This window comes from Athene noctua, chromosome Z (assembly GCF_965140245.1).
Source record: "Athene noctua chromosome Z, bAthNoc1.hap1.1, whole genome shotgun sequence".
Classification (NCBI taxonomy): Eukaryota; Metazoa; Chordata; class Aves; order Strigiformes; family Strigidae; genus Athene; species Athene noctua.
The window spans coordinates 43035386-43062910 of NC_134077.1; the positions used below are offsets into that span (position 1 = coordinate 43035386).

At 42.0% G+C, this 27525-nt stretch overlaps 1 protein-coding gene across 4 annotated transcripts in view; it reads right to left on the minus strand.

Moving 5' to 3' along the window:
- Positions 1 to 9117: 9117 nt before the first annotated feature.
- GAK (cyclin G associated kinase) overlaps positions 9118 to 27525 on the minus strand; it is a 75029-nt gene continuing 56621 nt past the window's right edge. For all 4 annotated transcript variants that reach the window (XM_074933142.1, XM_074933141.1, XM_074933140.1 and 1 more), the window contains 6 exons: positions 25130 to 25264; positions 24652 to 24771; positions 19237 to 19449; positions 17723 to 17871; positions 16226 to 16402; positions 9118 to 14597 (listed from right to left, as the gene is read on the minus strand). In XM_074933142.1, the coding sequence (XP_074789243.1) occupies positions 14496 to 14597; positions 16226 to 16402; positions 17723 to 17871; positions 19237 to 19449; positions 24652 to 24771; positions 25130 to 25264 (896 nt within the window). In that variant the 3' untranslated portion in view covers positions 9118 to 14495. The remainder of the gene's footprint in view (positions 14598 to 16225; positions 16403 to 17722; positions 17872 to 19236; positions 19450 to 24651; positions 24772 to 25129; positions 25265 to 27525) is intronic.

Sequence of the window (27525 nt, forward strand, 5' to 3'; positions counted from 1 at the left end):
GCATAGAGGACAGTGATTGTATGGATAACTATATCAGAAATACAAAACTTGGGTATGGATGTAGAAAACTGGAGCCAGTGGAGAAGCAGTAACTTGGAGGGAGTTGTTTATCTGGGAGGGGACTGAGCTGAGAAAGGGAAGAACAAGGGCAACAAAGAGGAGGATCAAGTAACGGGATACTAAGGTATGCAGTCAGGGCTGTGCAAGGACAACTGCAATGCAGCCCTGCACCTGACCACCACAGCCTGGGGCAGAAAAATAAACAAGCCTTCTTTCTGATCATACCACATGTGACTGACCAAAGCCAGGGGGGGTGAGGAGGAGAGCAGGGAGCACAGGCTGGCTAGCAAGGGAGCACCCAGGACAGACAGATCAAGCATCCCCATGCCCAGACCCATGACAGACCTGATGGCCTCAACACCTTCCTAAAACCTACCAGACTCCTAATGTTACAGTCTTGAATCTCCACTTTTTCTGGTGGACACATCTGCATACAGGTGTATGCATGCTTCCCACCTCACTATTAATGCGTAACCCCTCGGCAGCTTCAGATGTGTGCGCAGGGAAGCAGGGAGATATTTATGGTGTGAGACTCTTCAAAGATCTCTGCTTAAGCTGATCATGTCAAATGTTGCAATGATGTAAAACCATTCCTCTCAGGTGAAACTTCAAACTGAAACTCTAAAAAAGGATTAGAAGGAAAATAGCCACTGTTATCAAACTCATCAGGAAAGGTGAAACACAGAGATAACAGGTCTGCTTGCATTAACCAGGCACAGAAGGGGCAGATGACCAAAAGGAAACTTGGAGTCAAAGCCAGCTGATGAGAGAGGAGATTGATTATAAAGTCTTTCTTGGATCAAAATGCAAACTGAAGTGTGAGCAGCAGTAAGCACCTCTTTAAGTCAGCCTTCAAATGTTCCTGTTTTCGTACACAGCCTCACGAGAGCAGTAGGAACTGCCTGAAGTCCCTTAAATGTAGTCATTGCTTGTGGAAAATTTCCTCTTGTATCTTTGTTACAGTTTCTCCCACAACATTTCTCTGTGAATAGGTGATCATTTCAGTCAGAGAGTGGGAAGAAACATCTGGGCCCATCTGGCTCAAAGTGCCTTGTTCCAAAAGCATAACCCATCATTTTGTGTTCCTCTTGCTGTATCTTCACTTTTGTCTGAAATTAGGACACGCTTGGAAACTCTAATTATTTCATGAACCATCTAACATCAGACTTAATATATCTTTTGTTGTTGTTGTTGTTATTGTTATGCAGAACCCTTTTTTTTTTTTTATTCTTTTGTCCACTGATACCAACATAACACTGTTCAGCTTATCTCATTTCACAGCTACTAAAACCTTCCTAGCAGTAAAACTGGCTGTGTATATGGAAATGTGCTCTGCATATCCATTGCATCTGTTCAGTATCAAATTAAGTATCTGTGCACTCCAGCATACAGTGAGCGAGGGAGGAGGTGGCAGATCATACTCTGTGGCTGACCAAAAGGAGATGCTGTTAGCCAGTTCCCAGCACCCAGCTCCTCCTGACTCATGGGGTGCATTGCCCCAGGGCTCTGCATCATTGGCAGCCCAACAAGCCTTGCACCCAGACATGCAGCAGAACTCCAAAGTAGATACAAAGTAAAAGCTGTCTGGGGCCACAGCACGCACAGTGCTAGGTGCTCCTCAGGCAGAAGGTAGGAAGGTTTAAAAGGTGCCAGCTGAGAGATATCTCAGACACAAGGGAGCAGGAGGGGAGCCTGTGAGAAGTGCTGGCCCTTTCACAGCACTGAGGAAGGACTGGGTGGAACAGCAGAGCCTCCTGCACTGTTGTATTAGACAGAGATATGTCTGTTGCAAAAGGGCATGTAGAAGACTTAAAGAGTGCAACTTTGGACTGTAAGAACATTGTGTCCCACACTTCGTAGCTGCTGTAACAGGAAGAGGAGCAGGGGCAAAGGATTACCTCCCTCGCCAAGACATTTGGGACAGGATTTACAAGGCACACAGCAATGGGATGGTTCCTCTGTGCTTCTGCTCAAGCATGAGATACGGCAGGGTGAAGCAGCAGGAGCAGGAAAGCATGTGGCTCCAGAGGGCTGTCTGAGGCCACCAATTCCTTTTATTCAGTCCCTTGCACCATGACACAAAAGGGTACGTTGCTATGACATGAGCCACTGAAGATAGGCAGATCCATTTTCTGATGCTAAACTATTAAATGTGTGTTTGCATGGTCGGCTCTTCCAATGCTTCAGGGTCATACCATCACAGACAATGTATCGTGGAGCTTTCCAGAAACCCCAAGATCTGATCTGCCCTGGAGCCATAAGAGAAGATGCACTACGACAGAATCAAGTAGGTTGGAAAGGACCTTGAAGATCATCCAGTCCAACCATTAACCTAACACTGACAGTTCCCAACTACACCAGATCCCTCAGCGCTATGTCAACCCAACTCTTAAACACCTCCAGGGATGGGGACTCCACCACCACCCTGGGCAGCCCATTCCAACGCCTAACAACCCGTTCTGGAAAGAAATGCTTCCTGGTATCCAGTCTAAACCTTCCCTGGTGCAACTGGAGGCCATTCCCTCTTGTCCTATCACTTGTTACTTGGTTAAAGAGACTCATCCCCAGCTCTCTGCAACCTCCTTTCAGGGAGCTGTAGAGGGCGATGAGGTCTCCCCTCAGCCTCCTCTTCTCCAGACTAAACACCCCCAGTTCCCTCAGCCGCTCCCCGTACGACCTGTGCTCCAGACCCTGCACCAGCTTCATTGCCCTTCTCTGGACACGCTCGAGTCATTCAATGTCCTTTTTGTAGTGAGGGGCCCAAAACTGAACACAGGAATCGAGGTGCGGCCTCACCAGTGCCGAGTCCAGGGGTAAGATCCCTTCCCTGTCCCTGCTGGCCACACTATTGCTGACACAAGCCAGGATGCCATTGGCCTTCTTGGCCACCTGGGCACACTGCTGGCTCCTGTTCAGCCGGCTGTCAATCAGCACCCCCAGGTCCCTCTCTGACTGGCAGCTCTCCAGCCACTCCTCCCCAAGCCTGTAGCGCTGCTGGGGGTTGTTGTGGCCCAAGGGCAGCCCCCGGCATTTGGCCTTATGGAAACTCCTCCAGCTGGCCTCAGCCCATGGCTCCAGCCTGTCCAGGTCTCTCTGCAGAGCCTCCCTACCCTCGAGCACATCAACACTCCCACCCAACCTGGTGTCATCTGCAAACTGACTGAGGGTGCACTCAATCCCCTCGTCTAGATCATCAATAAAGATGTTAATCAGGAGTGGCCCCAAAACTGAGCCCTGGGGGACACCACTCGTGACCGGCCGCCAACTGGATTTAACTCCGTTCAGCACAACTCTCTGGGTCCGGCCATCCAGACAGTTTTTTACCCAGCAAATGGTGTGTCCATGCAAGCCACAAGCAGCCAGTTTTATCAGGAGAATGCTGTGGGAAACGGTGTCAAAGGCCTTACTAAAGTCAAGGTAGACAACATCTACAGCCTTCCCCTCATACAATAAGCAGGTCACCCTGTCACAGAAGGAGATCAGGTTTGTCAAGCAGGACCTGCCTTTCACAAACCCATGCTGACTGGGCCTGAGCATCTGGTTGTCCCTCATGTGTTGTGTGATGGTACTCAGGATGAGCTGCTCCATCAGTTTCCCGGGCACCGAAGTCAAGCTGACAGGCCTGTAATTTCCCAGATCATCCTTCCGACCCTTCTTATAGATGGGCGTCACACTGGCCAATTTCCAATCAGTCGGGACCTCCCCGGTCAGCCAGGACTGCTGGTAAATGATGGAAAGTGGCTTGGCGAGCACCCCAGCCAGCTCCTTCAGCACCCTCGGGTGTATCCCATCTGGTCCCATAGACCTGTGTGTGTCTGTGTGATGCAGCAGGTCACTGACTGTCTCCTCCTGCATTGTGGGGGTGTCATTCTCCCAGTCTCTGTCTTCTGGCTGAGGAGGCTGGATTCCCTCAGTACAACTAACCTTGCTATTAAAGACTGATGCAAAGAAGGCATTAAGCACCTCAGCCTTTTCCTCATCACTTGTTACCATGTTTCCTCCTGCATCTAGCAGGGGATGGAGACTCTCCCTGGTCTTTTTTTTTGCTGCTCACATACTTATAGAAACATTTCTTGTTGGCCTTGTTTGCTGAAGCCAGATTAATTTCCTACTGGGATTTAGACCTCCTGATTTCCACCCTGCATAGCCTCACAGCCTCTCTGTAATCACTGTGAGTGGCTAGCCCCTTCTTCCAAAGGCTGTAAACTCTCCTTTTCTCCCTGAGTTGCAGCTAAAGCTCCCTGTTCAGCCAGGATGTTCTTCTCTGGCTCTGGCTTCTCTTACAGCACCTGGGGACAGCCTGCTCCTGAGCCATTAACACTTCCTTCTTAAAGAGCGCCCAGCCTTCCCGGGCCCCTGTACCCTTCAGGAGAGTCTCCCAGGGGATGCTTTCAAGCAGGTGCCTAAACAAGTCCAAGTCAGCCCTTTTTAATTCTAGGATGTCAGTCCTGCTTAGCTCTCTCCTGACCTCTCTAAGAATAGAGAACACATTTGATCATATTATAGATACAGTTTCCAACCATTCCTCCAGGTGAAACTCAAATTTCTCTTTTAAGGTCCTGTTGGTAACACCTCCTTGTTAATTGCTTTCACTTAGGCTGAATTTTATACGTACCTTCATGAAGGTCAATAAATGCAGATCAAATTTTCTTTGAAGTTGCTGGCATCTTTCTTCAGAAAAGAACTTCCCAGGGCAGAACTTAATTCAGTACCTAAGTTTAAGTATTTAGCATGCTGACCAGATGAATTTGGTGTCATTCATGGTGTGGCATAGGAATACTGGTGAGAGATCAATCTTTTCTATGAGAGTGCACATTAAGAATGCCACCCCTGAGACTAGTGCTTGACAGTGCAGGCACAGATGATGGCTCAGCCACCTCACCATGGGTGAAGTAGCCTGGGCTCAACAGTCAGTACAGCCTCATTTAGTGGTAGCTCAGGGCAAGTTTTGGGGCAGTACAGCAGATTGCACTGTCAGGAAGCTTTGGCTGCTTAGTCTATTCTTCTTCCTCCTATTGCAGGCAAATGTGTCTGAGTATCTGCACTCAAATACTCGCATGTCTGTACTAAGGTCACATCTACTCACCCTAGCTTGGGTACATGCAATGCACAGCTCTGTCATCTACCTGCTTACTCCTTAGCCCTTTGCTTTCCTATGCTGTTTTCAGTAATTTCTCCCTCCACCACTCCCAGTTCAGATTCTTGCTCCCTCATCTTCCTATTTTCTCCAGCTCCAAGACAAGAGCAAGGTAGATTACTTGCTCCTGCTTCAAGTAGTGGATCACCCATTATCACATGGTAGCATTTAATAAACAGCACAGGCAGAACCTGTGGGCTCCTCGAGGAGGCAAACAGGCACAGTGCGCCAGCTTGAAACAGGAGCAGCTGCACATCACCTTCCCCCACAGAGCTTCGGGAGATGAGCTGAGGGTCTCTGCTGCTTTTCCAGACCCAACCCCATAGACAGCTGTGAGCCCTGCCTCAGGCATCATCAGCTCTATGAATTCAGATATCCAAAAGCAGCCCCTTTTCCACAGCATTCATATACAACCTTCACAAACACATGCAAACTGGTTAGTATGGTATGGGTTTGGTTAAAACACCTGTGTGATACAAGTGTGAAACTGCTATGAACACGTCCTTCTTCCAGGACATGGCAATCAAAACAAACACACACGATTCTGATAATTCCACTTGCAGTTAGATGCATTTATTAAAGGGAGCAATGCTGCTGCCACCCACCCCGAGGTGTGCATGGCAGAAAGTTGGTGCTCCTCTTCTTGTGGAGATGCTGCCTCTTCTCCTCATGGACTTGTACTGGCCCCAGTCCTACCTGCCACCAGAAGGGCTGGCTCAGAACAACCATCTCCCCTCCTCTCCTGGCAGGATGGAGAGAATTACAGCCTACCGTGGAGCCCACAAGGCCAAAGACAGGCAGACCTGCCTGCATTAGGAAAAACAGCACAGAACAGAACAGAATCCCTTCTGCTTTTCGCCCTTGGCTGAATTGCTAGGAAGATTTTATAGTCCTAGGAAAACCCCAAAACCCCTTCTTTACATCTAGAGATGGTAAACAATCGCAGCTCAACTCTGCATGGGACATGCTCCTCATGACACACCCCCCCCCCCCCGGAAAAGAAATACAGAGGTCTAAAAGTGGCCCCTGCCTTGCACATGGGGGGAAGCAGCTGCAGTAGGTGGCCACAGAAGGAGATGAGGAATTTCCAGGTCTAATAGGTGTTAGCCTCATGAGAAGTGGGAGTGGATGAAGGAAAAGGGAGGGCAGCTTCCATGGAGAACCAAGACGCTTGCAAAAAAAAGATGTTGGCCATAGAAACCCTGTATTCATTCCTGGTTTCTTGATGAGTCAGTGAGAGCAGGACAAGCAAGTTTAGTCATAATATACAAAAAAGTGAGTGAAATTATGCAGAACATGCACTGATTCAACAACCTTAATTCAATCCATTCAAACAGTTGTGGGAGTTCAGTTCTCATGGTTCATACACCCTTATGACAAACCCTCATTTGCCTCTAGGGTGAGTCACACTTAGCATGCAGACAGAGCAGGCATGCAGCAGGCATGCAGCATGAGACATCACAGCAGCTCACTGCTGCAGGTTGATTGTTTCTGCTTTGCTGAAGGTCAGTTTCCACACTCCAGAAACCCGGAGAATGCCAAAGTCTCAGAACCAGAGACAACAGGGAAGGCTCTGGGTCAAACACTCCGTTAACAGGTACTTAGAAGGCTGTCATTATCACAGCATTTTTGAGCTTCATAATGAAACTGACAGGATCTAGTAAGCAGGGATCAGGAGAGGAGCAGACCCAGTGGAAGCACTAAGCTCAAACACTAAGGTAGGGAACACTCAGCACTTCACAGCACACAATATTCCTACATTAACAAGCACCAAGTACTTGTTATCAGGTGTCCCAATTTCCCCCTATTTTTTGAGGCACTTCCCTTCTACTTCCTACATAAGTTCCACAAGCACAATATTCATCTTCCCAAAGCCTGCAAGGTTTACTCAGGTACTCAAAATTCACAGGTATATACTTCAGTTTCATACAGGATAAACATGTTTAGCAGCTGCAATCTTAAACCTTTGAAGAGGTTTGTCATTTAAATTAGCTTCCTGAGCAAGTTGGATGAGCTATCCCTTCAGGTTTCATCTTGCACATTAAGAGGTCTACTGAATACATTGCATATTGTTTGACAGGGAGGCAGTGTACTGACAATCCCATCTCCTCACAGTGCAACTTCCAGAGTGCTTCTGCTCTCTTGTTGCTCACCAAAACCATGCACGAGGAAGCAAGCAGTTAAGTTCACCAATTGATAACGTGAAGGGAGGCCTTACTAACATGAGCCCCCAAACACCCCCACAAAGGTAACTACTTATTGGATCTGCCAGCAGCATTATACATCAGAGAACTTCATAACCAGTATTTTGCGTGTGCCCAGACCTTTGATTAGGAGTGTAAGCTACCCCAGCACTGTTTTATGGATTACAGGTGAAGAACCCCTTAAAGTTTGTACTGAAAGGGATCCTTACAGTTCAAGTCTTCACTCATCTACATACTCTATTTTCCCTTCTTCAGTGCTTTTTGATCAGTTTTGCCATTGAAGGTAAAAATCTGCCAGAAGTCCTCTTCTCCCACAGGGGCAGTGCCAAGGCAGAGCAAATTGTATCCTCTCCAGCATTCCAGCATCCAGATCAGTGTGCAGACTTGGAAGCCTTTGGCTTATACTGCTACAGGTTCCTCTGCACCCCACAGTATATGCAGTGGTCTGCATGGTGTTTCTGCTGCCTGTTTTTAATCCCCCGTTAGCTCTTGCTATTTCGTTTGCTCTGCTTGCTACTGAACTTAAGGCCATGCTGTTTCTTTGAAACACATTCTACCTACTGATGTAATTACTTAGTGATGCCTGCCAGGTTGACACCGCAAGATTTCCATCTGCTGTGGATTGTACTCCCAACCCACTCTCTCTGAATACATCAAAGTAGCCAGAGGCTTTGTATATGGCAAAGAGAGATGCAACTGACTAACATTATCCTTTGCTGCAGCAGTAAATGACTGGAAGCCAGTATCAACACATTTCTCAGCAGCTTTGCACGTTAAGACTGAACAGATGAACAGCAAAAGTAGCAGCATGTTCTGTAAGGGATACAGGGAGAAAGATTACTCAGTGCGAAAATGCTAGACAACCCATCTTAAATTCTTATAAACCCATCAGACTATTTGAAGTAGTAAGCAGAATATGAGATGTTACCAATGGCAAGACCTTTCCCCAACAGAACTTTGTTTATTTATGCTTTTCTTTCCTGCCTCATGCTTATCCCACCCATCCTCCTTTGGTCAAGCCATCCATCCTCCCATATCCTCCCTGTTTTCCACCATTCTTGGAGATCCCCTGTGGTAATCCTACACTGCTATGCTTTTACTTTAAATACTTTCTCAGTGTCACCAAGTGGCTTGTTCCTAACTCTAAAAGACCCTGCTTTCCCCCATTCTTGTTTGAGAGCATAGAGTCAAAAGATGCTTCTGGGTTCCTTGTTAGTACTGTCTCCGCAGCAACTGCTCCATCTCCAGCATTCTGCCACAGATTCCTCAGCTCTGCAGTCCATCACCATAAGTACCACTCCCCCACTCTCACTACAGGCTGTTCATTCCTCCCTCCTGCCTCCGTCTTGGCCACTTCTCCCTGCTCTCCTGACCTTCAATTACTGTGATGCATCTATGCAAGAGCTTCCCTTAGGGGACAGGATGGCATTGCATTGCACCAGGTCCTGTGCAAGAACCCTTCACAGCTCAACACAAGCAGCAGTCTAAGAAATTCAGCTGCCAAACCATGGAGCACATTGCAAGGACTCCTCTCCAACAGAAGAGACACTTCTGAAGAGACACTTACTTGGTTTCCAAGAGGTTTAGTCAGCCTGAACATACTAATGAGAACCATTTCTCTAACACTTGTATACTGTTCTGAAAGCAGCAGTGGAAATGCTTTTGGTATTCAGGTCATTTTTCCCTTAGTAAAGAAAGAAACATGCAAAGTAATTTTGTTTGTTTTAATTGGTCATTGGTTATGTTGTAATACACTTCAAAATATTCTGTTCAAGGACATTGTGTCAAACATTGAATCTACTTTTAAACAAAGCTTATTTGACTATATTACCTTTATATACATACAGGTATAATTTTAATTTCACTAGTAACAAAATTACTCAGTACATTGCATTACCTGAACAATGGCAAAAAATAGGACTTAAATATCTGTTCTGTCCTTCCACACATGCCCCAGACCAGAAAAATCACAGATATATAAATTACAGTCACAACTACAGGTAAATACAATAAGGTCCTCAGAGCAAACTAAGTCCTTAGAGATAACAGTCACTTTTAGAAGTGTACATTGCAAATATACAGTACATTCCACTAAAGAGTTTCAGGAGTTCTCACAATGACTCTCTCAGTAATAAAAGCTTCTATGACATGTATCCTTCATAAAAATGACTGAATCTGTATTTTTGGATCATGTGTTTGGAAGCTGAATGCAGTCTAAACTGCAGTCTAAAATAAGCTCATACAGAGAGCAAGCAAACATTGCAAGATTCATCAAGATCGGAAAACACAGGTCAACTGAGTCAGTTTTGCTTCTGGTCACTGGGCATCTGGTAACTAGAGCTACTCTGCACAAGGGACAGACTCAGTAGGTGGGAAATGATACATTCCTTTTACAGCTTTCACAGGTCAGTCACCCGCAAGTTCTTGACAGAAAATGTCAGCTGACAAAGCACCGGCAACTGTACAAGACTAATCTGAACTTACTTAAAAGCATTCAATACGTTGCAACTGTTAGGTAATAAAAGACACAGCTAAGAAGCAACAAGGTTTCCACATTTATGCTGCCCCTGAAATATTACTGTGAGAAGCAGAAAATGCAATGGCCAATGACTATGCAAACATACTGCTGCTGCTAAGGTAACTGCAGTCTGGCCTTGGGAGGTGGAATAGGGCAGGTAACCCAGAAATCCAAAAGGGCAGCCAAGATTTCAGTTACGCTCAAACTTTGTGCAAAATATTAATTTGTGCATGCAGCTTTGAGATGTAGTCTGCATTCAGGAAGGAACTGTTACTCTGTACTTGGCAGGACAACACTGGAGAAACCTTCTAGAATCAGCCAGAAAATGGAGGTAAACAAGGCATTTTTCATAAGCACCAGTTACCCTCACTGGTGCAATGCCAAGGACTTTGCCACTGTTCCAAGGAAACATACTTCACCAGCACTGTTGTAGGTTTTCCATTCTGTAATTGCTGAAGGAAGTTGCCATTGATTAGCAAGCTATATGGACTCTACCCAGGTAACAATGCAGAGGAACTTCTCCCCTCCCATGAGGATGACCGGGAACCACTAACGATAGATATTGAGCATAACCCCGTGATTTAACATGAATGTAAGTGCTTAACTGCTCATTTTCTTTATCTTCTCTGCTGTTAAGTTCAAGGAAATCTGACAGCACTAGAAAACACCAAACATGCATGCCAAAGGTTAAAGACATCAACTGATTTGCTCCAACATGGTCAAAACACACTCTTCTCCATTTGGTAGGTTCTAGCCACAAACACTCTTAACACCAATTCTTCTTCACAGATCTCTAGTTTAAAAGCTGAGTTGCCTGACTCTCCAAATGTAACAGCAATATAACATAAGCAGCTTAATTCAGAAATAACTAGTGGAAACCTGTTCAATCATTCTAAGTCCTGCTTTGTAGCAACTTCTGCAAAAAACCAGCAGGCACTTGGTACTGACCCTTGCCTATATATAGCTAGTCAGTAGCACTTCTAAAAGGGTTGGAAAAGCATGCTACAAACCAGATTCTTTCTATTAGTCTAGACCTGGTTTTAGCAGAGGTAGGTAGGAACAGGTCAATGAAGAAAGAATTGGAATACATTAGAGGTGTAGGTTAGAGTCTGGATGTTCTCCTCTACTCTTCCCTTAATCTATGTTGCACTGTTATTTTCTGCTCTTGCAAAAAATATGTCAAGCTACTCACTTTTAAGAACTGGCTCCTGCTAGGCTGAGAAGGCGGCATGGTATCAGTTGTCATTACAGACAATGGAACTACAAACATGGGCCAAAAGGCACTGTATTTTGGTGCAAGAGTCAAGGAGGTGCTTCACAACAGAACTTCAAGTGCCACATGTGAAGTCTGGTAGACAGATCATCAACCTACTGACAACACTCAATTACCTCAAGGTCTGTGGTCAGCAGAAGTAGGTATCAAGTCTAGCTTTCAGGGCAAGATTTCACTTCAACATTTCAAAATTTAACTGTGCTATGAATAATAAGCATGAATGGAAAGTATACGCTTCAAGTGCAGAGCAAATTCATAGTATCTAATCAAGTCTCAGCTTTATCAATTTTTCTGCATCCTAGTCTAAAAGCTTTTCTGCTTGGAGAGTGAAATGTGTAATAGTTTGAGTGCAGTCCTATCCCATACAGCAGACAACCAATTAACAATGAAGTACAGGGCATGTGAAAGGCTGAAAAGCCCTCATTCCCAGTTTTTTTATTTGTAACTGTTTTAAGATTAATTCAAACAGATCTTCTGGACTTTTTCTTCCAAATGACCCTTTCCTTTAATAGCAACATTAAAACTCAACCTATGTGTATATTAAATTTATTTTAACTTTCCTCTTCCCAGATTCCTGTAACTAAAAAAATTGAATATAAGTGCCTTACACAATGAAAGACCTTTAGTAGTCCTCATTTTGCTGTATCTTCTAATGAAAACACTTCAGTTTACTAAGTTCATGTTAACCACTTGAATTTTTAATGTTTGCTTACAAGGCCTTAGTGAAATCCCAATTTTTTTGCACATTGAGGGCAACACAGCTAACTCGTAACATTTACACAAGAAAATCCCACCCAGAAAGTTTCACTGTGAAGATTTGAGATACCAAACCGAGCATCTCCCAGATTAACACCAAAATTCAACTACGTTGAAAGGAGCAGGACATAGCAATCAGTCAGATACCCCACTGAGGACCAGAGTGGACTAAGTAAGGTGAGGGATCCTGTCAACCTGACTGAAATTTCAGTAATTATCAAGTAGCTCTTGGAAGAATCCACAGCCAAACTTCAGGATTTTCCATTATTTTAAAAAGTGAGAATCAATGTCAAAAGATCTTCAGTTCCAGATGAAAAACTTACACTCATGTTTCCCTTCTCACTTAAAATCATATCTAAGGTTTTTCTCCACTGTTAAAGTTATGCAAACTAGAGATATAAACAGAGAAATGTAGACATGATCCAGAAAATGCTATGTAACATACAAGGCAGAATAAGATATTTTCCTCCCCATTTTCAATTTTTATACATTTTTTAAGAAATGAGCAATTAAAAATGTGTCCCTAAAAATTAAGTTGCCCATTATGTGCCAAGGAACATGGGTTTTTAAAATAGTCCTTCCTTATTAAAAGGAGCTCCCTCAGAAATGCTTTATCCCTCAGCTGTATATAGGAGTCTTTTTAAACCTATCACTAGATATCATTTGCCCTAGAACTGTAAAAAGCTATACACATCTCCAACCAACCTATCCTACCAGCAGAAGCCTTCAATTTCCATGGATGTGGACCACACATACAGAGAATTAATGAAGTGTCCCAAGGAAAACAGTTAGCTCTTACTCTAAATCAGACATCAAGTTACCTGATTTTTATGAAGAAATCTACTGAGATTTAAGAATGCATCAAAACAGAAACTGAAATACAACTGCAGCTATGAATAATATAAAGCCTTCCTGATTCATAACTGATCCTGGCTTCCATCTTAAAAAAATCACAGTATAAATATGTATATGAATATGTATATGAATATACACAAACCCTTTTATCAGATGTGAGTAAGTAACTGTGCTGGATCTAAGCTTAAAGACTATGAATTGCAACCTGTGTTCTCAAGTCTCTAGACCAGCTCTCAGGCTGGGTGGCAGTGGAAAAATCTCATCCAACACACTGTGCAGGTGGCATTAGAATCATGTTTTCTGTTTAGATGTTCATCAGCTGAAGAGTTACCTCTGATAATGGTACAGCTTCCCTCAGCAAAGCATGAAAAATGTATAAAACTAGATGATCAAAATATCCCCTTGAATGCCTAACTGTTCCATTTAAGATACTGTTGCCAAAGTTTTAATACCACAACACCAACTTCTAACATTTTCAAACTTGCTATGAAAATTACATTTTGTTATTACACACTGCATAACAGTCATTGGTCATTTGCATTCATTCACTCCAACACTAGTGAAAAACTGCGTTCTGCTTAGAGATAAGAAAATATGACAAGTTTTGTTATCAAGATGTCTCTCTACTCATCTGGCACTAGCCAGTGCATGGAAGGTAAGTGAGCAGAAATCCACTGGTCTACCAATGTATCCCATGTTTTCACATACACTGATGTCATGCACATCTCAATAATACAGAAATTCAGACATGCAGCAAAATTTGTTAAAGCACTTTAAGTGCTCTCCACATGATAATGTGTAATGCAGTATTTACTCAAGACAAATCAAAGCAGAAAAAAATATTTTGTGCTTACACTTCAAGTTTCAGAATAATATTATTTCTATCAGAGTATCTGAAATCCAGTGGAAGGAATGCTCCACTGAAATCTGAAGCAAAAGACGCTATCTAAAAAACTAGGAAAATAAGTACTGGTCATACTGCCTTCCAAAGGTTCATAACAAATAACAAAACAGCATGAACACGCAGACCTTAAAGTCAAGATTTGTTTCTAGATTCATATCTTAAAAAAATTAAAAATCAAGAACAACCCTGGCTGACTTTCCCACATTTGGGGTCTTTTTGGCTGAACAACTGTTACTTTATTGTAAGGAACACAGGTATTGTCAGAAAACATTATTTACAGAATGATTATCAGATTGATTACATAAAATACAGCTGAAAATATACACTTTCAGGTTTGAGATAAGCAAAGCAAAGTCACTGCTGATAACTGAAGCTCTTTGAATAAGGCAACAGGCACCAAACATCAAAACTGAATCACAAAACTACTGAAAGTAACAGAAATTCAGGAAGGTAGAGGTAAAGCAAAGATCAGTGAAACTGGAATGATTCATAATTAATACTAGTATACCAGAAATCATGGAGCTTCATTAAAATTCTATTTTACCATACATAAAACTGAGAGGAAGTCTTTACTTCCAAGACTGATTTCTTCAAGTACTGAGCAGCTGTTTTCTTAATGCACCCAATGCTGTGTATTCTACATCTTACAAAATACATGACCACATTTAAGTGCACAATTAGAAACTGTGCTGAAATCATGGAAAAGTGCTTCATAAGTCATAGGTGCAATAAAGTCACAACAATGCTCAGCTCCAGTTCTTAGAAGTAGTTCTGTAAAATACGAAGTTTTAGAAAAGGGACTTCGATCCCTGGTTTTCAAACTCTGACCATGCATCATTCAATTCCATGAAGATCATTTTAGCATACTGCTCATAAGGTTGTCCTGTGGCCTGGAAACAAACAGTACATATTAAAAGCATAAAAATATTAGGAATTATGTGACTTAGGAAAGATCTCATCCCTTTTATATTTGCTATCTTATTCAACAACTTCAGACTACTGTGTGAATATAATTTTGCGGGCACACAGCTCTCCCCAATCTTATCCAAAGTTTGCCACGAATATTTTAAACAATGCCAAAGCCTCGGTTTCCTTACATTACTTCAGACTTTTAGTGCAACTCATAACTGAAACTTAGAAGCAATTTTTCAAACTGGTCTCTCCATGGTTTTAGTTAATATTAATGATCAAATTAACTCATTTTTGAAATTGCTTTCTGTCAGACCCTGCAATAGTGTACAAGAATAAAATTCAAGCCCTATTTAAGATGAACTCCTTTTGGACAGGATTCCCTGGAGAAAAATCTGTTACTGACTGCGAATGATGTTAAGATTCAACATTAACAACATAGCATTTCCTGTGTGTTTGCTTCCATATTCAAAAGAATTATGCTCCTGAATCCCTGCCTATTTCACAGCAGCCCTGCCTCTGGGCCAACGCAACCACCACAGTTAGTAAAGATTCAGTCCCTCAAGATGAGTCATTTTAACAGGTTCCAACACAAAAGGGAAACCCTAGAGCCCTCTACAGTATCCTTTCCCTTCTCTTGGTGCTTGGTTTTTGCCAACTGCAGTATTTTATAGACCCTTTCAGGGACTGCTTTAACTCAAAGTGGCAGAAAAAAAGGAAGAAGAAAATGCCTCAAATAGACCTGTATTCTGACACTAATGGATTGAGCGGTTTACAGAAAGCACCAAAACACCACCACAAAGGTGGAGAAAGTCACATGGTCAAAACCAGCAAGGCAGGGGGGGAGGGCAGGGGCGGTGTGCAGCCGAACAATATCTTGTTTCTGTGTTATGGATACAAGACATAGGACTTAAGACTACTACTCACTGAACCACCAGTGAAGGCAAGCTTGACAGTTCAAACCAGGAATATTCAAACACTTTATATCTAAAACACAGCCTAGTACAATGACTTAGAACAAGAAACTACCTTCATACATTGGAAGACTGACAGCAATGAAATGCATTAAATATTTTAAAGACAACTGGAATGTCATATTCATCAAATATTTTTCAACTGCTAATTTGTTTACTCTAGTGAAGTTTACTTTCTCTAGTTCCTAGTAAAGTTGTTTAGTAAAGGAGGTTCAGCAGGCTTTTCCCACCAGTTTTGCTGTGGCAGCCTCTGAGTCTTCATATATTGGTGAAGAGTCCTAAAGACCTGAAGTATCAGCTGGTAGAAATAAAAGAGGTTCCACTAATCAGCACTAAACCTGACAGCAGTCAGTCTGAACCCAGCATAACTGACTTTGGTGCTCAGTACAACCTTCTTGGGATCTTTCATTTGTTAACATTTATGTCCTGAGTCTGTGCTGTGCCAGGATGACAAGAAAAATCCTGTAGTACCTGAATGCAGTAGGACACAAAATTCAAAAGGCAATGGAAGCAAAGTGAAGAGTATGTAGAGTACTGATCAAGAACCAAGGCTGCAGCATCTGTCAGTAACTAGTGTGGTGTGGTAAAAGCAATCTGTATTCCTTCTAAAGGAAAGATCTGAGGTACACACTCACCTTATCTGGATGAACTACAAGCACTGCTTTCCTGTAGTACTTCTTTACTTGTTCAGGAGATACTAGATCTGCCATACTAACTGGTTTCCACTTATTTTCCCCTTCCCAAAGCACTGTATGAAGAGTGGATATTAACGCTCTGATATTTCTCTCTTTTCCTTCAATCCATTCAAGAATCTGGGAAAAACAGAATGTATAGAACGGAATGCAGCACTGTAAGCACTCTCAGTCTACAAACATAACCTTCACTCTGTACAAGACTACAAGATTAAGTCCAACTGTCTTACTCCATTCTTCTTTCTGGCACCCAGATCATTAGCCACCCAAAAGTGGTATTTTGCATCTGTCACTAGAGAGTAGTACATTGTTATTAGTTTATTGCAGAAATTCAGTCATTGCAAGAGAAATTACTGAGATAGTTAACATATTACAAAACTCTGTAAAATTAATGACAAGGGAATTGACAGAAGTAATTCAAAACATGTTACAATTACATTAACTCCCTATCAGGGGACAACATTAATCTACTAAAGCTTTTACTTGATTTGTACAAGAGTTTCAGATCACGCATATTAATAATTAAAGTTTACTTAAGCAACCTGCAGGGGTGCACAAACTAAAGTGTTCTTTCAGCTATCCCAATGACAATTGATTAGATTAACTGGCCATTTCAGACTTCAACACTATTATTCAAGCCACTGTGATACAGTGATAGAGCATCTTCATTGAACACTGAGTTATGTAATATAAAAATCTCTGCCTTCTATCAGCTACAATTATGATGAATAAAAATCTGTACTTATTTCCATTTACTGTGATTTGTGTTAAGAGGTACCCAAGAAAACTGTGCACACTCTTCAGGTAAGACACTCTGTGAAATCAAATTTCAGCATCCTTCCAAAGTTATTTGATAAACTTTTCTAAAGCACCGTAAGGCCTAAAAAACTGAAGGTGTATTATATACATAGGATGTTATCAATGAGAAATGCATCAAAAATCTGAATAGTTGAGCAGGTAACACCCACAGACTAGCTCTATAGCCCATCTCCAGAACTGCTGGCTTAGGACAGCAGCAGCACTTATTAACTAGTAAATGCAAGTAAGTGGTCACTCTGAAGACAGCTATTCTCACCTGCCTCTTTTTTGAAGTGTAGTTTTGCATTATCAGTCAAATCCACCTTTTCTAAGACAACCTTTGGGAATACTAGAGAAAGAACAGTTCTGGCGTCAAGAAATGGACTGACAAGAAAACATGTTCTTAAATTTTGCAAGTTCAGCTTAAAAAAAATGGGAACTTGCATTCCATCCACACTTTTAGTGCTATTGTCTCTCCTCTTTCATTACCAACTGACTTTGGTTCATGCTAACTTCTACAGATAAAATTTCATTCTGCTTCATCAGTTTGTTCTGTTAGTCACTGTATCCTGCTGTGTTACCAGCAGTTCTAAGTGTAAGCTCAGATTTTCACTTAAATCAAAATCTCTGTTAAAAACAAACCTTGAGTTTAAAGGGGTCCATATCTTTAGACATTTCTTGTTTTCTCATCTCAGCAATGGTCTTTGGTCCCTTTTTATCAGATTTAGCTGAAAATCCTTGATTAGATAAGAGATCCTCAAAGTCATTTTCTGAAACTTTTGGCTTTTGACCTATGAAAGGAGAAGAACATTAAATAAAAAGTTATATAGGAGAATACATTAATATACTGCACTTAGATACACCTAAATGACATTTCTCACTACCATGATAAATGTCATTCAGTGGTTTGACAAACTCCACAAGACTAACAGGACAGAAATAAAAGGGATCACTGACAAACTTTTCAGTCCAGCCAAACAGATAACTTCATATGCAGACATGTGACTATATACTTGTATGTCCTGCTCTTTCAAAAGTGGAAATAGATTTGAGGGAGTAGACATCTACCTATTCATGGTTTTGGAAACAGTTCCATTTTTCCACTACAAAGTAATTCTAACTGTTGTGCAGCAGTTTTTCAAGTGACCATATACTCAATAGTCAAAAGTATGTAGTCAACATTTAAGTTCAAACTTATACAGAATAATGAAAGGATAAAATATCAACATGAATAGTCATCACAGAACCAACAAGTCTTACAGAACTGTAGAATAACTGAATTCTAAAGAAGCCTCTGTCATTCAGTGCAATCCCCACTCAAAACAGGTGATAACTAGATAAATTTCTCAGGTCCTTGTCCAGTTGAGGGCCACCTGTTTTCAAGGATAAGAAATCATAACATCTGTTGCCCCATTTCAGCATTTCATCATGCTAATTGAATTTTTTTTCCTGCTCTCCAATTAGGCTTTCCTGTGCTGCAACTTATGCCCATTGCCTCTCCATCCAGCCACCTCTTTCCAGATACAGATCGACAGAACCATTTCAACTTAAAGTTCACTTATATGCCAGTTAAAGGGAGGCAAAATCCTAATACCAACACACCAGGAAAATAAAATTTTCCAAGAAGGTTAATGTAGAAGAGGCCATGCCTGTACCTCTAGGCTTCCCTATTCATTTGGAACATCTTAAGGGACTGGTTCCAAGGATGATTCCACCTGCTCCCGTCCCCACCCCTGTCTGAAACAGGGATTTCCAGGAAGTTTAACCTCAATCTTTCTTAAGACTAGCTACTATGCTTCAGTTCGGAAAAATGTGACATACAGGTAAAAGGATGTAACAAGTGGACTACCATGAAGCAATATTATCTACCATCTCTCCATGGATAGATCAAATTTACCTTTCTAACCCAGTACCCATGTGTGGGTGAGTGAATATAGCCCTGAGACTTTATGTCCAAACTTTGCAAATATTTGGGACATGGTCAGGTTGTCTCTGTGATATTCTAGTATAGCTTTGCAAAAGCTGCACACCAGATTTGTCAAGCTCTTGTGATTTCCACTAGATATGCCCTAAACGTAAATAAAAAATGAAAGTACAAGTTTCTGCAGCCAATTTAGCACATCTGACTAACTTCACAGGCCACTCAGAAAACTTACCGAAACTTGGTGTTCTGACTCCTCTTTCTTCTCGTCCTCCGATAACACTGAAGTTTACTATGTAATTTGGTTTAGCTGCTGTGCTGGATTTAGCCTGGGACTGCCATGAAGGACTTGGTGGTTTTGTGGATTTCTGCCACTGATTTCCCAGCTTCTGGGATGGAGCAGTCTTCTGACCAAAGCCACTACTCAAGAGCCCACCACTGGAGGAACCTAACAATAAATACTAAATTAGTTGTTCAGCTCAGTATTATCACCTGTTTAACACAAAACAAACAGTTTGGTCTCAACATCAAACATATAGTTTACAGTGATACCACTATACAAGAGACAGTGTAACAGAAAAATGTGTGTAAAATGAAGTTAAGAGTCACATTAAAAAGTAACTTGGATGGCAGGAGATAGAGTCATTACTGAAAGCCTTTCAGCCTCTTACAACTCAACTGTCAGTTTCAGCAGAAACATTCACTGTTATCTGATTAGCCAGGCGCAGGCACACATAAGGCCAGAAAATAATTTGGCAGACAGTAGTTCTACTTTCCAATTCATTATATTTCAACATCTGTTAATATGCAGAGAACACTAAAAAAACCTAATTATATGATCAAGAAAATGTAATATACCTGAAATATTTTCAAATGAGTACTTTCTAAGTCTATAGTGATTTCTTGCACCACTGTTTCAAAGATGAGACTATTATTCTATAAAGCAGGCAATGTGGCACATGAGTGAAAAAAAAAAAAAAACAAGCCCTAAAGCCTGCAGGAGATACTGTTGTTAGCACCCTGGTGTGATCTATAGGCTAATCATCACAATATTGACTCAATTTTTAGTATCCCATTTCCCTTCATTAAATCTGTATAAACACTGCTTAGCAGCTTCACCTACTATTCACTTTGGGAAGAACGCACAGGGCCTTTTTGCTACTCTAGAATATTCATGATAAACAAATGGAGCAGAATAAAGCTCTTACCTTTAAACGGCTTTAACCTTTTGTCTCACTGATGAGAATAAACCTTAGATTTTTTTTCTTCTAAACCAATACACCATTAAATTGACCATTGTCACCACTGATTGACTTCCTTTGGAAAGACTCCTAGACACCCAGTTCCCTTGACAAGTTGCACATACGTGGCACATACCCATCACAAGGAAAAAATAGCATGATGACTGAATTTAGATACATATTTTTTTGGGGAAAAGAAACATTTTATACCACATTATAGCATCATAAAACACGTTAAGATCTCTTCATGTTGGAAGAAGTCCCTAAAAATGACAGAATATGAATACAAGACTAGTTGTCAAATATGGTTACACACCTGAAGCCAGCCAGAAAGTATAATATGAATGAAATACTGATACTTCAAAACCAGAAATATTTATCACTTGGTTTTGAACGACAAACTTATGATCTCATCTCCTTATTTCTTGGAGGAAGGTGAATTAATATTTGCATCTCCACATACATTATTAATCAGCTGCTGATGATTAGAACCTAACTTTCATATCAAACATATCCCAAGCCAGTTTAGAACTTATTTTCCCCCATTTTATTCTCCCTAAAGCCTCAGAAAAAACACCCAAGCTTGTTTGGGCATATACAGCAACGTAAACTGTTTCCTCTTTCACAACTGGCTCCCCACACCTCCTGACAGCCCCCTCTTGTAGCTGCTGCTCATAGCTGTAACAGCTTACACAAGAGGATGTCTCCCAGGGCCATCTACAAGATACCATACTATACCTCTAAACACCACACCTGAGAGAACCTCATACTGTGATACAACATCTGAAAGATTTAAGATTGCACTGTTTTTTCATGAAAGAACCCAGTTGCATAGACAACTTAGTCTTCAGTCACTTCTAACTTGTGGAATTTACAAGAAAAAAATCCCTGTTAGTAGTCAGAATACATGGTCATGCACACTGAAAAGTTTCATTTCAAAGCATTCTGCATTCATTGTTTCAGTCTTAAAGGCCAACCCACTCTTCCTGTAGGACAAACCAATGCATCACTACCAGCAGCAACTTTTCAAAACTACACTCGTAATTTCTGGTACAAGATCATTTCTAGAAATGAAGAGTGTGAGAACACCAACTACCACAGAATATACTGAAATCCTACCACTAGCCTAATACACTACTACTACTATCACCAACTTTAGCTATTGTTTCTTTTCTGTTTATATAGTATTCGAAATATATAGCTTTCATAAGTCTTCTTCCAGAATAATGGTTTGTATGTGAAGGCCAAAACAATCCTATGAAAACTACAACACCAAGTCTAAACTCCAGTTCTTGCAGCTTCCTGAAAATTCAGTTCAAGCCTAAAAACGTTAGCACAGTGACATCTGGCTAAATCTTAATACAGTCGTTTTTCCTACTGAAAGACTAATGAACTAAGCTGCAACAGGGGAGGTTCAGACTGGACATTAGGAAAAAAATTTTCAGAGAAAGAGTGGTCAAACAGTGAAATAGGCTGCCCAGGGAGGGGGTGGAGTCCCTATCCCTGGATGTGTTTAAGGGTCATTTAGATATTGGGGGATATGGTGTAGGGGAAAACTTTGTAGTAGGGCTGATGGTTGGACTCGATCCCAAGGGTCTTTTCCAACCTGAATGATTCTGTTAATTTATCTAAATCCTGTTAAAATCAGTACAATTTCTTCCACTGGTTCACTGAGTGCTATACCTGCATCTCCAGGTCAAAGATAAATTGATTTTTTTAATGTCATGCTACATATAGGATTTAACAGGTCCCTATTAACCCAAATTATGTATGTAAGATAATTCCACCAAGAGAGTACTCAATTCAATAAACAATGCTAACTACCAAGGCAACAGGGTAAAACCTGTCAGTTCAAACTAAGAGAAAAGGACATTTCTGCAATTCAGCAACTCAGCAATTATAGGCTGTTACAAATGATTCCTTGAACTCACAGAATCGTCTAGGTTGGAAAAGACCTTGAAAATCATCCAATCCAACCATTAACCTAACACTTGACAGTTCCCAACTACACCATATCCCTCAGCACTATGTCAACCCGACTCTTAAACACCTCCAGGGATGGGGACTCCACCACTGCCCTGGGCAGCCCATTCCAATGTCCAACAACCCCTTCTGGAAAGAAATGCTTCCTAATATCCAGCCTAAACCTTCCCTGGTGCAACTGGAGGCCATTCCCTCTTGTCCTATCACTTGTTACTTGGTTAAAGAGACTCATCCCCAGCTCTCTGCAACCTCCTTTCAGGGAGCTGTAGAGGGCGATGAGGTCTCCCCTCAGCCTCCTCTTCTCCAGACTAAACACCCCCAGTTCCCTCAGCCGCTCCTCGTACGACCTGTGCTCCAGACCCTGCACCAGCTTCGTTGCCCTTCTCTGGACACGCTCGAGTCATTCAATGTCCTTTTTGTAGTGAGGGGCCCAAAACTGGACACAGGAATCGAGGTGCGGCCTCCCCAGTGCCGAGTACAGGGGTAAGATCCCTTCCCTGTCCCTGCTGGCCACACTATCGCTGATACAAGCCAGGATGCTGTTGGCCTTCTTGGCCACCTGGGCACACTGCTGGCTCCTGTTCAGCCGGCTATCAATCAACACCCCCAGGTCCCTCTCTGACTGGCAGCTCTCCAGCCACTCCTCCCCAAGCCTGTAGCCCTGCTGGGGGTTGTTGTGGCCCAAGGGCAGCCCCCGGCATTTGGCCTTATGGAAACTCCTCCAGTTGGCCTCAGCCCATGACTCCAGCCTGTCCAGGTCTCTGCAGAGCCTCCCTACCCTCGAGCACATCAACACTCCCACCCAACTGGGTGTCATCTGCAAACTCACTGAGGGTGCACTCGATCCCCTCGTCTAGATCATCAATAAAGATGTTAAACAGGAGTGGCCCCAAAACCGAGTCCTGGGGGACACCACTCATGACCGGCCACCAACTGGATTTAACTCCGTTCACCGCAACTCTCTGGGCCCGGCCATCCAGACAGTTTTTTACCAGCAAAGCGTGTGCCCATGCAAGCCACGAGCAGTCATTTTTACCAGGAGAATGCTGTGGGAAACGGTGTCAAAGGCCTCGCTAAAGTCAAGGTTGACAACATCCACAGCCTTTCCCTCATCCAATAAGCAGGTCACCCTGTCACAGAAGGAGATCACGTTTGTCAGGCAGGACCTGCCTTTCAAACTCATGCTGACTGGGCCTGATCCCTTGGTTGTCCATTATATGACTTGCAATGGCACTCGAGGTGATCTGCTCCATGACCTTCCCTGGCACCGAGGTCAGACTGACAGGTCTATAGTTTCCTGGATCCTCCTTTCTGCCTCTCTTGTAGATGGGTGTCACATTTGCCACCCTCCAGTCCAGTGGGACCTCCCCAGTTAGCCACGACTTCAGGTAAATGATGGAAGGCAGCTTGGCAAGCACATCTGCCAACTCTTTCAGCACCCTTGGGTGTTACCCATCTGGTCCCACAGACCTGTGTGCATCCAGGTGGTGTAGCAGGTCTCTGCCCAACTCCTCTTTAATTGTGCTGACCTCAGTCTGCTTCCCCTCCCCATGTCCCAGCTCATGAGGCTGGGTGTCCAGGGAACAGCCAGTTCCACTGCTAAAGACTGAGGCAAAGTAGGCGTTGAGCACCTCAGTCTTAGCAGCTCTTAGCACAAGAGCTCTCAGATTCTTAGCAGCTAGTCACATTTAAAAGCTACAAATCTGTCACTTCCAGGGCTGTGTGGCCCTGAAATGCAAGAACCTTAGTTCTTTTTATTGCTCTTAGTTTTTCTGCTGTTTGAGAATGCTGCAGTGCTAATTCCTGAGCGTGGGGTGAATATAACAACCTGGGACAAGTGTTACTCTGATGTGTCTCATCTTCCATAACTTCTTGTGCACAGCACTGCAAACTGACAAATGTTCATACTGCTCATTGTATTTGGTGTACAAGTATGGGCTTGATTTGTGCTCATCTTACAACCATAACAGATTTGAGCAGCTGTGAAGGCCTACTGAATTCAAAGAAAAGTATTGAATTAAAAGGAAGACAACCGTCACTTTGGATCTAACAAGGAATTTAATTCAGCTTTCATTTTATATCCTTCACTGCACAGTATCAATGCTAGATAAGAAACCTCATGATCATTTACTGAATCAGCAACCCCTGGTTTCTCATCTCAACTAGATTCTGAAGCATTAAGTACTTATACTGTTTTTAAATCACAACTGTGGTTATCTTCTGAAATATTGTTCTGCATGTTCCACACAATCTCTGTCAAGATTCCAACTTTTCTTGTTACTTGTCTGCTCTCAGCAACTGCCTCAAGCTGGTTGTTAACAATTAAAAGTAAAGATTTATATAAGCTATCAGTTACATTTATAGATAAAAAAAGTAAATCAAACCATGAAGGCATTAAGCATAGTTTCTTAAAAGTAAGATCTTACCTGGAAGACTAGATCCAAGATTGGCAAGATCAGCAAAAGGATCTAAGTTCTGAGATATTGCCTGGCTGAAAGGCAGACCTGAAGACACATTGGACTGGCTCCCTGTGGTAAAAGCTTGACCTGTATAATTAGAAAATATATAATGTATTTGTGTATTTGGAAATTGAGAGAATGAATAAAAGTACAGTTTCCACACCACCTTGTGTAAACCTCCCCAGCATCCTGCTCCATGACATCTTTTACCACCAAGAACCACCATTACTACAGATAACAAACTATCAGGTTCCTCTGCCTTGAACTTACTCTGAAAAAAACACAAGTGCCTTACTAAAGCAGCATGTGATCACAAGAGCATGGAGTCCTATAAGCAACAAAACAAAGAGGCAGGAAAACACATTCAGCAGTTTCAGGTTATTAAACTGACCAAATCTGTAATATTCCTTACTCCTTCTAGTGGAAGGATTTAATTTCATAATACCGTCAAAAAGAGGCTTCAACTGTGGTGACACTACATTGCTGGTTCCTGAGGAATCTGCCCAAGAATCCCAACCACATAATAGATCTGGGTGGCTTGTAGATGAAGATATTTTAGGTGGCTCTGGTGTCAGATTCCCTACAGAAAACAAGAAATCTGATTATTCTTTTAAGAAAACCATCACAATAATGGATGTTTTGCCAATACCAACAGAACCATGCACCACATTGTCAGCTACAACACCCAACTACATGGCTTGCTTAGATTATAATATAGTCACATATAATAGTCACATAGTCTTAAACAGGACTTAGAAGTGTTTTACCACTGGAATTCCTTCATTTATATTTGAAACATCCCATGCACCTCACAGAAGGTATTTTCATGCACAGGCAATGCTATGAATTTAACCCTTTAGGCCTCCTGGACAAAAGGACTGGCTAAAGGATGGCTTCAGGGCACACTGAGGTTCCTGACAACACAGCAGGTAGATAGAAAGCAGTAGCGTTTCACAAAATGGTACTCTATCACTCAGCAGTCTGGGTGCTACACACGTGGAGCCAGGTCACTTCAAACTTCAGGTTTGCCTACCCCAGGTTTCATGTAACAAACTAATAACCTTTTAAGGTTCAGTACATGAATGAATGCATGCAATAAAAGCAAAATACAGGATGAGTGATCTTTCCTAGGAAAATATCGAGAATCACTAGCTCCATGGATAAAAACCATTCTTCTATGTGCAAAGAAAAACCACCATGCCAATTAAAAATGGAAAATGAAACAGTCAGATTCAAAAGGATGTAAGAGTGCTCCCACTTTTAGAAAGTGTCACATCCAACATAGGGTTATAACTGCCACTCTTTAACACTTAGAAATGATTCCTCCCCTCCTTTCCCTCACACACAGTATAAGGCGAGTTATCCTCAGAATGAGAGGTTCTAGATATGAACACTCAAAGCTGCATGCCAGCTCTCAGCATTCCCTTCAAGCACAGCTTGTAGAGACTCAGAGAGAAGCAGAACAGCTTTTGAGAGTAACCAGTCCTTCAGTGGTAGTGACAACAGTCAGTGCTACAGGGAGAGGTGGTATTTCAGCAAACCCAGTATGTTTAATGGTGCTCTAAGACGTTTTGAAGACATAGAGTTTGGAAAGGTAACCTAGACACCCTAACAAAAATAGTGACATTTTGATGCTTTGGATGCTTTAACATCACAGTTTCTCACTTCTCAGCTTCTCAACTGTACATTCTGGATACTGATATAAAAATCACAGAAGCTATTTTATCTTATTTGAGGAAATAATTTGAAGCAAATTAAACATTGCCCTACACCATCTCAATCCACCATTTCTATTTATAATTAGATCCTACAGTTGCAAAAAGAGCACATCAAATACTCTGCAAATGCCTGCTAAGAGCCTATATTACATCAGTCACCTCTGCTGCATGTGAAGGAAAACATTAGAACTTCAGAATAAAATGTATGAAGTAGCCACCAAAGTCTTCTGAAGGTATAGTACAATTTTCAGACTCTTCTCCAGACTTAAGCCTCATTTCCCTGCCTCTGAAACCATGAGAGAAACAGTATGTATTCGCCTCAATACTCAGGAGCCCAGTTATCTGCCACACAGCAGTGTCACTGGCTATAACCATCAGAGCATGCAAAACTGTCTATTCATCAGTTTAGAAGTCTGCTGTACCATATACCACGCACTCAAATTTTAAGGGGGCCTTGAATTAGTATTTATTTTTAAATACTAATCATTTTGACTTATGATCTCTGCTATTACAAGTTTTTTACAGGGTCATAAGGAAATTTACAGCCAGTACAGAACTATGATAAAACCAAGTTGAGAGAAATACGAATTAAGTAAACTACAGCTGAACGCATTTGAAAGATTGGGAAGACACTATGGGAATCAGGTGTTTTATAACTGCTGGTTTAAGAGCATTTAAGTTCATCACCTCCCTCACCCTGAACAAAGCAGGGAGTAACTTACTGCTACATACAGCAGTGAATTTGCAGTGAGTAGTACAAGCTCAAATACATCCACTTTTATCAGCAAAATCTGAAACAATGGAGTACAATGTGCAATATACTGAACAGATAAGATGTTCCTCCTGGAACTAATGTTTATTCTTAGGCTAAATTTTTTCTCATTGTGTTATCTAAAAAACCTCTCGAAACCAGAAATTAGTTTAGAGAGGAGATACTGCTTTATTCTGCGCAGGGCACTAGGTGGAAAGCATCCACAAATCAAGCACACCATACCAAAGCATTTCAAAGTATTTACACACTCCAAACTACATGATTACATGGTTTCTATAGTGATTATTGGTTAGCTGCTTACCGCTTCTATCCCCTATTGGTTAGTAACATACAGTGGGTTTGTTAGCTTTC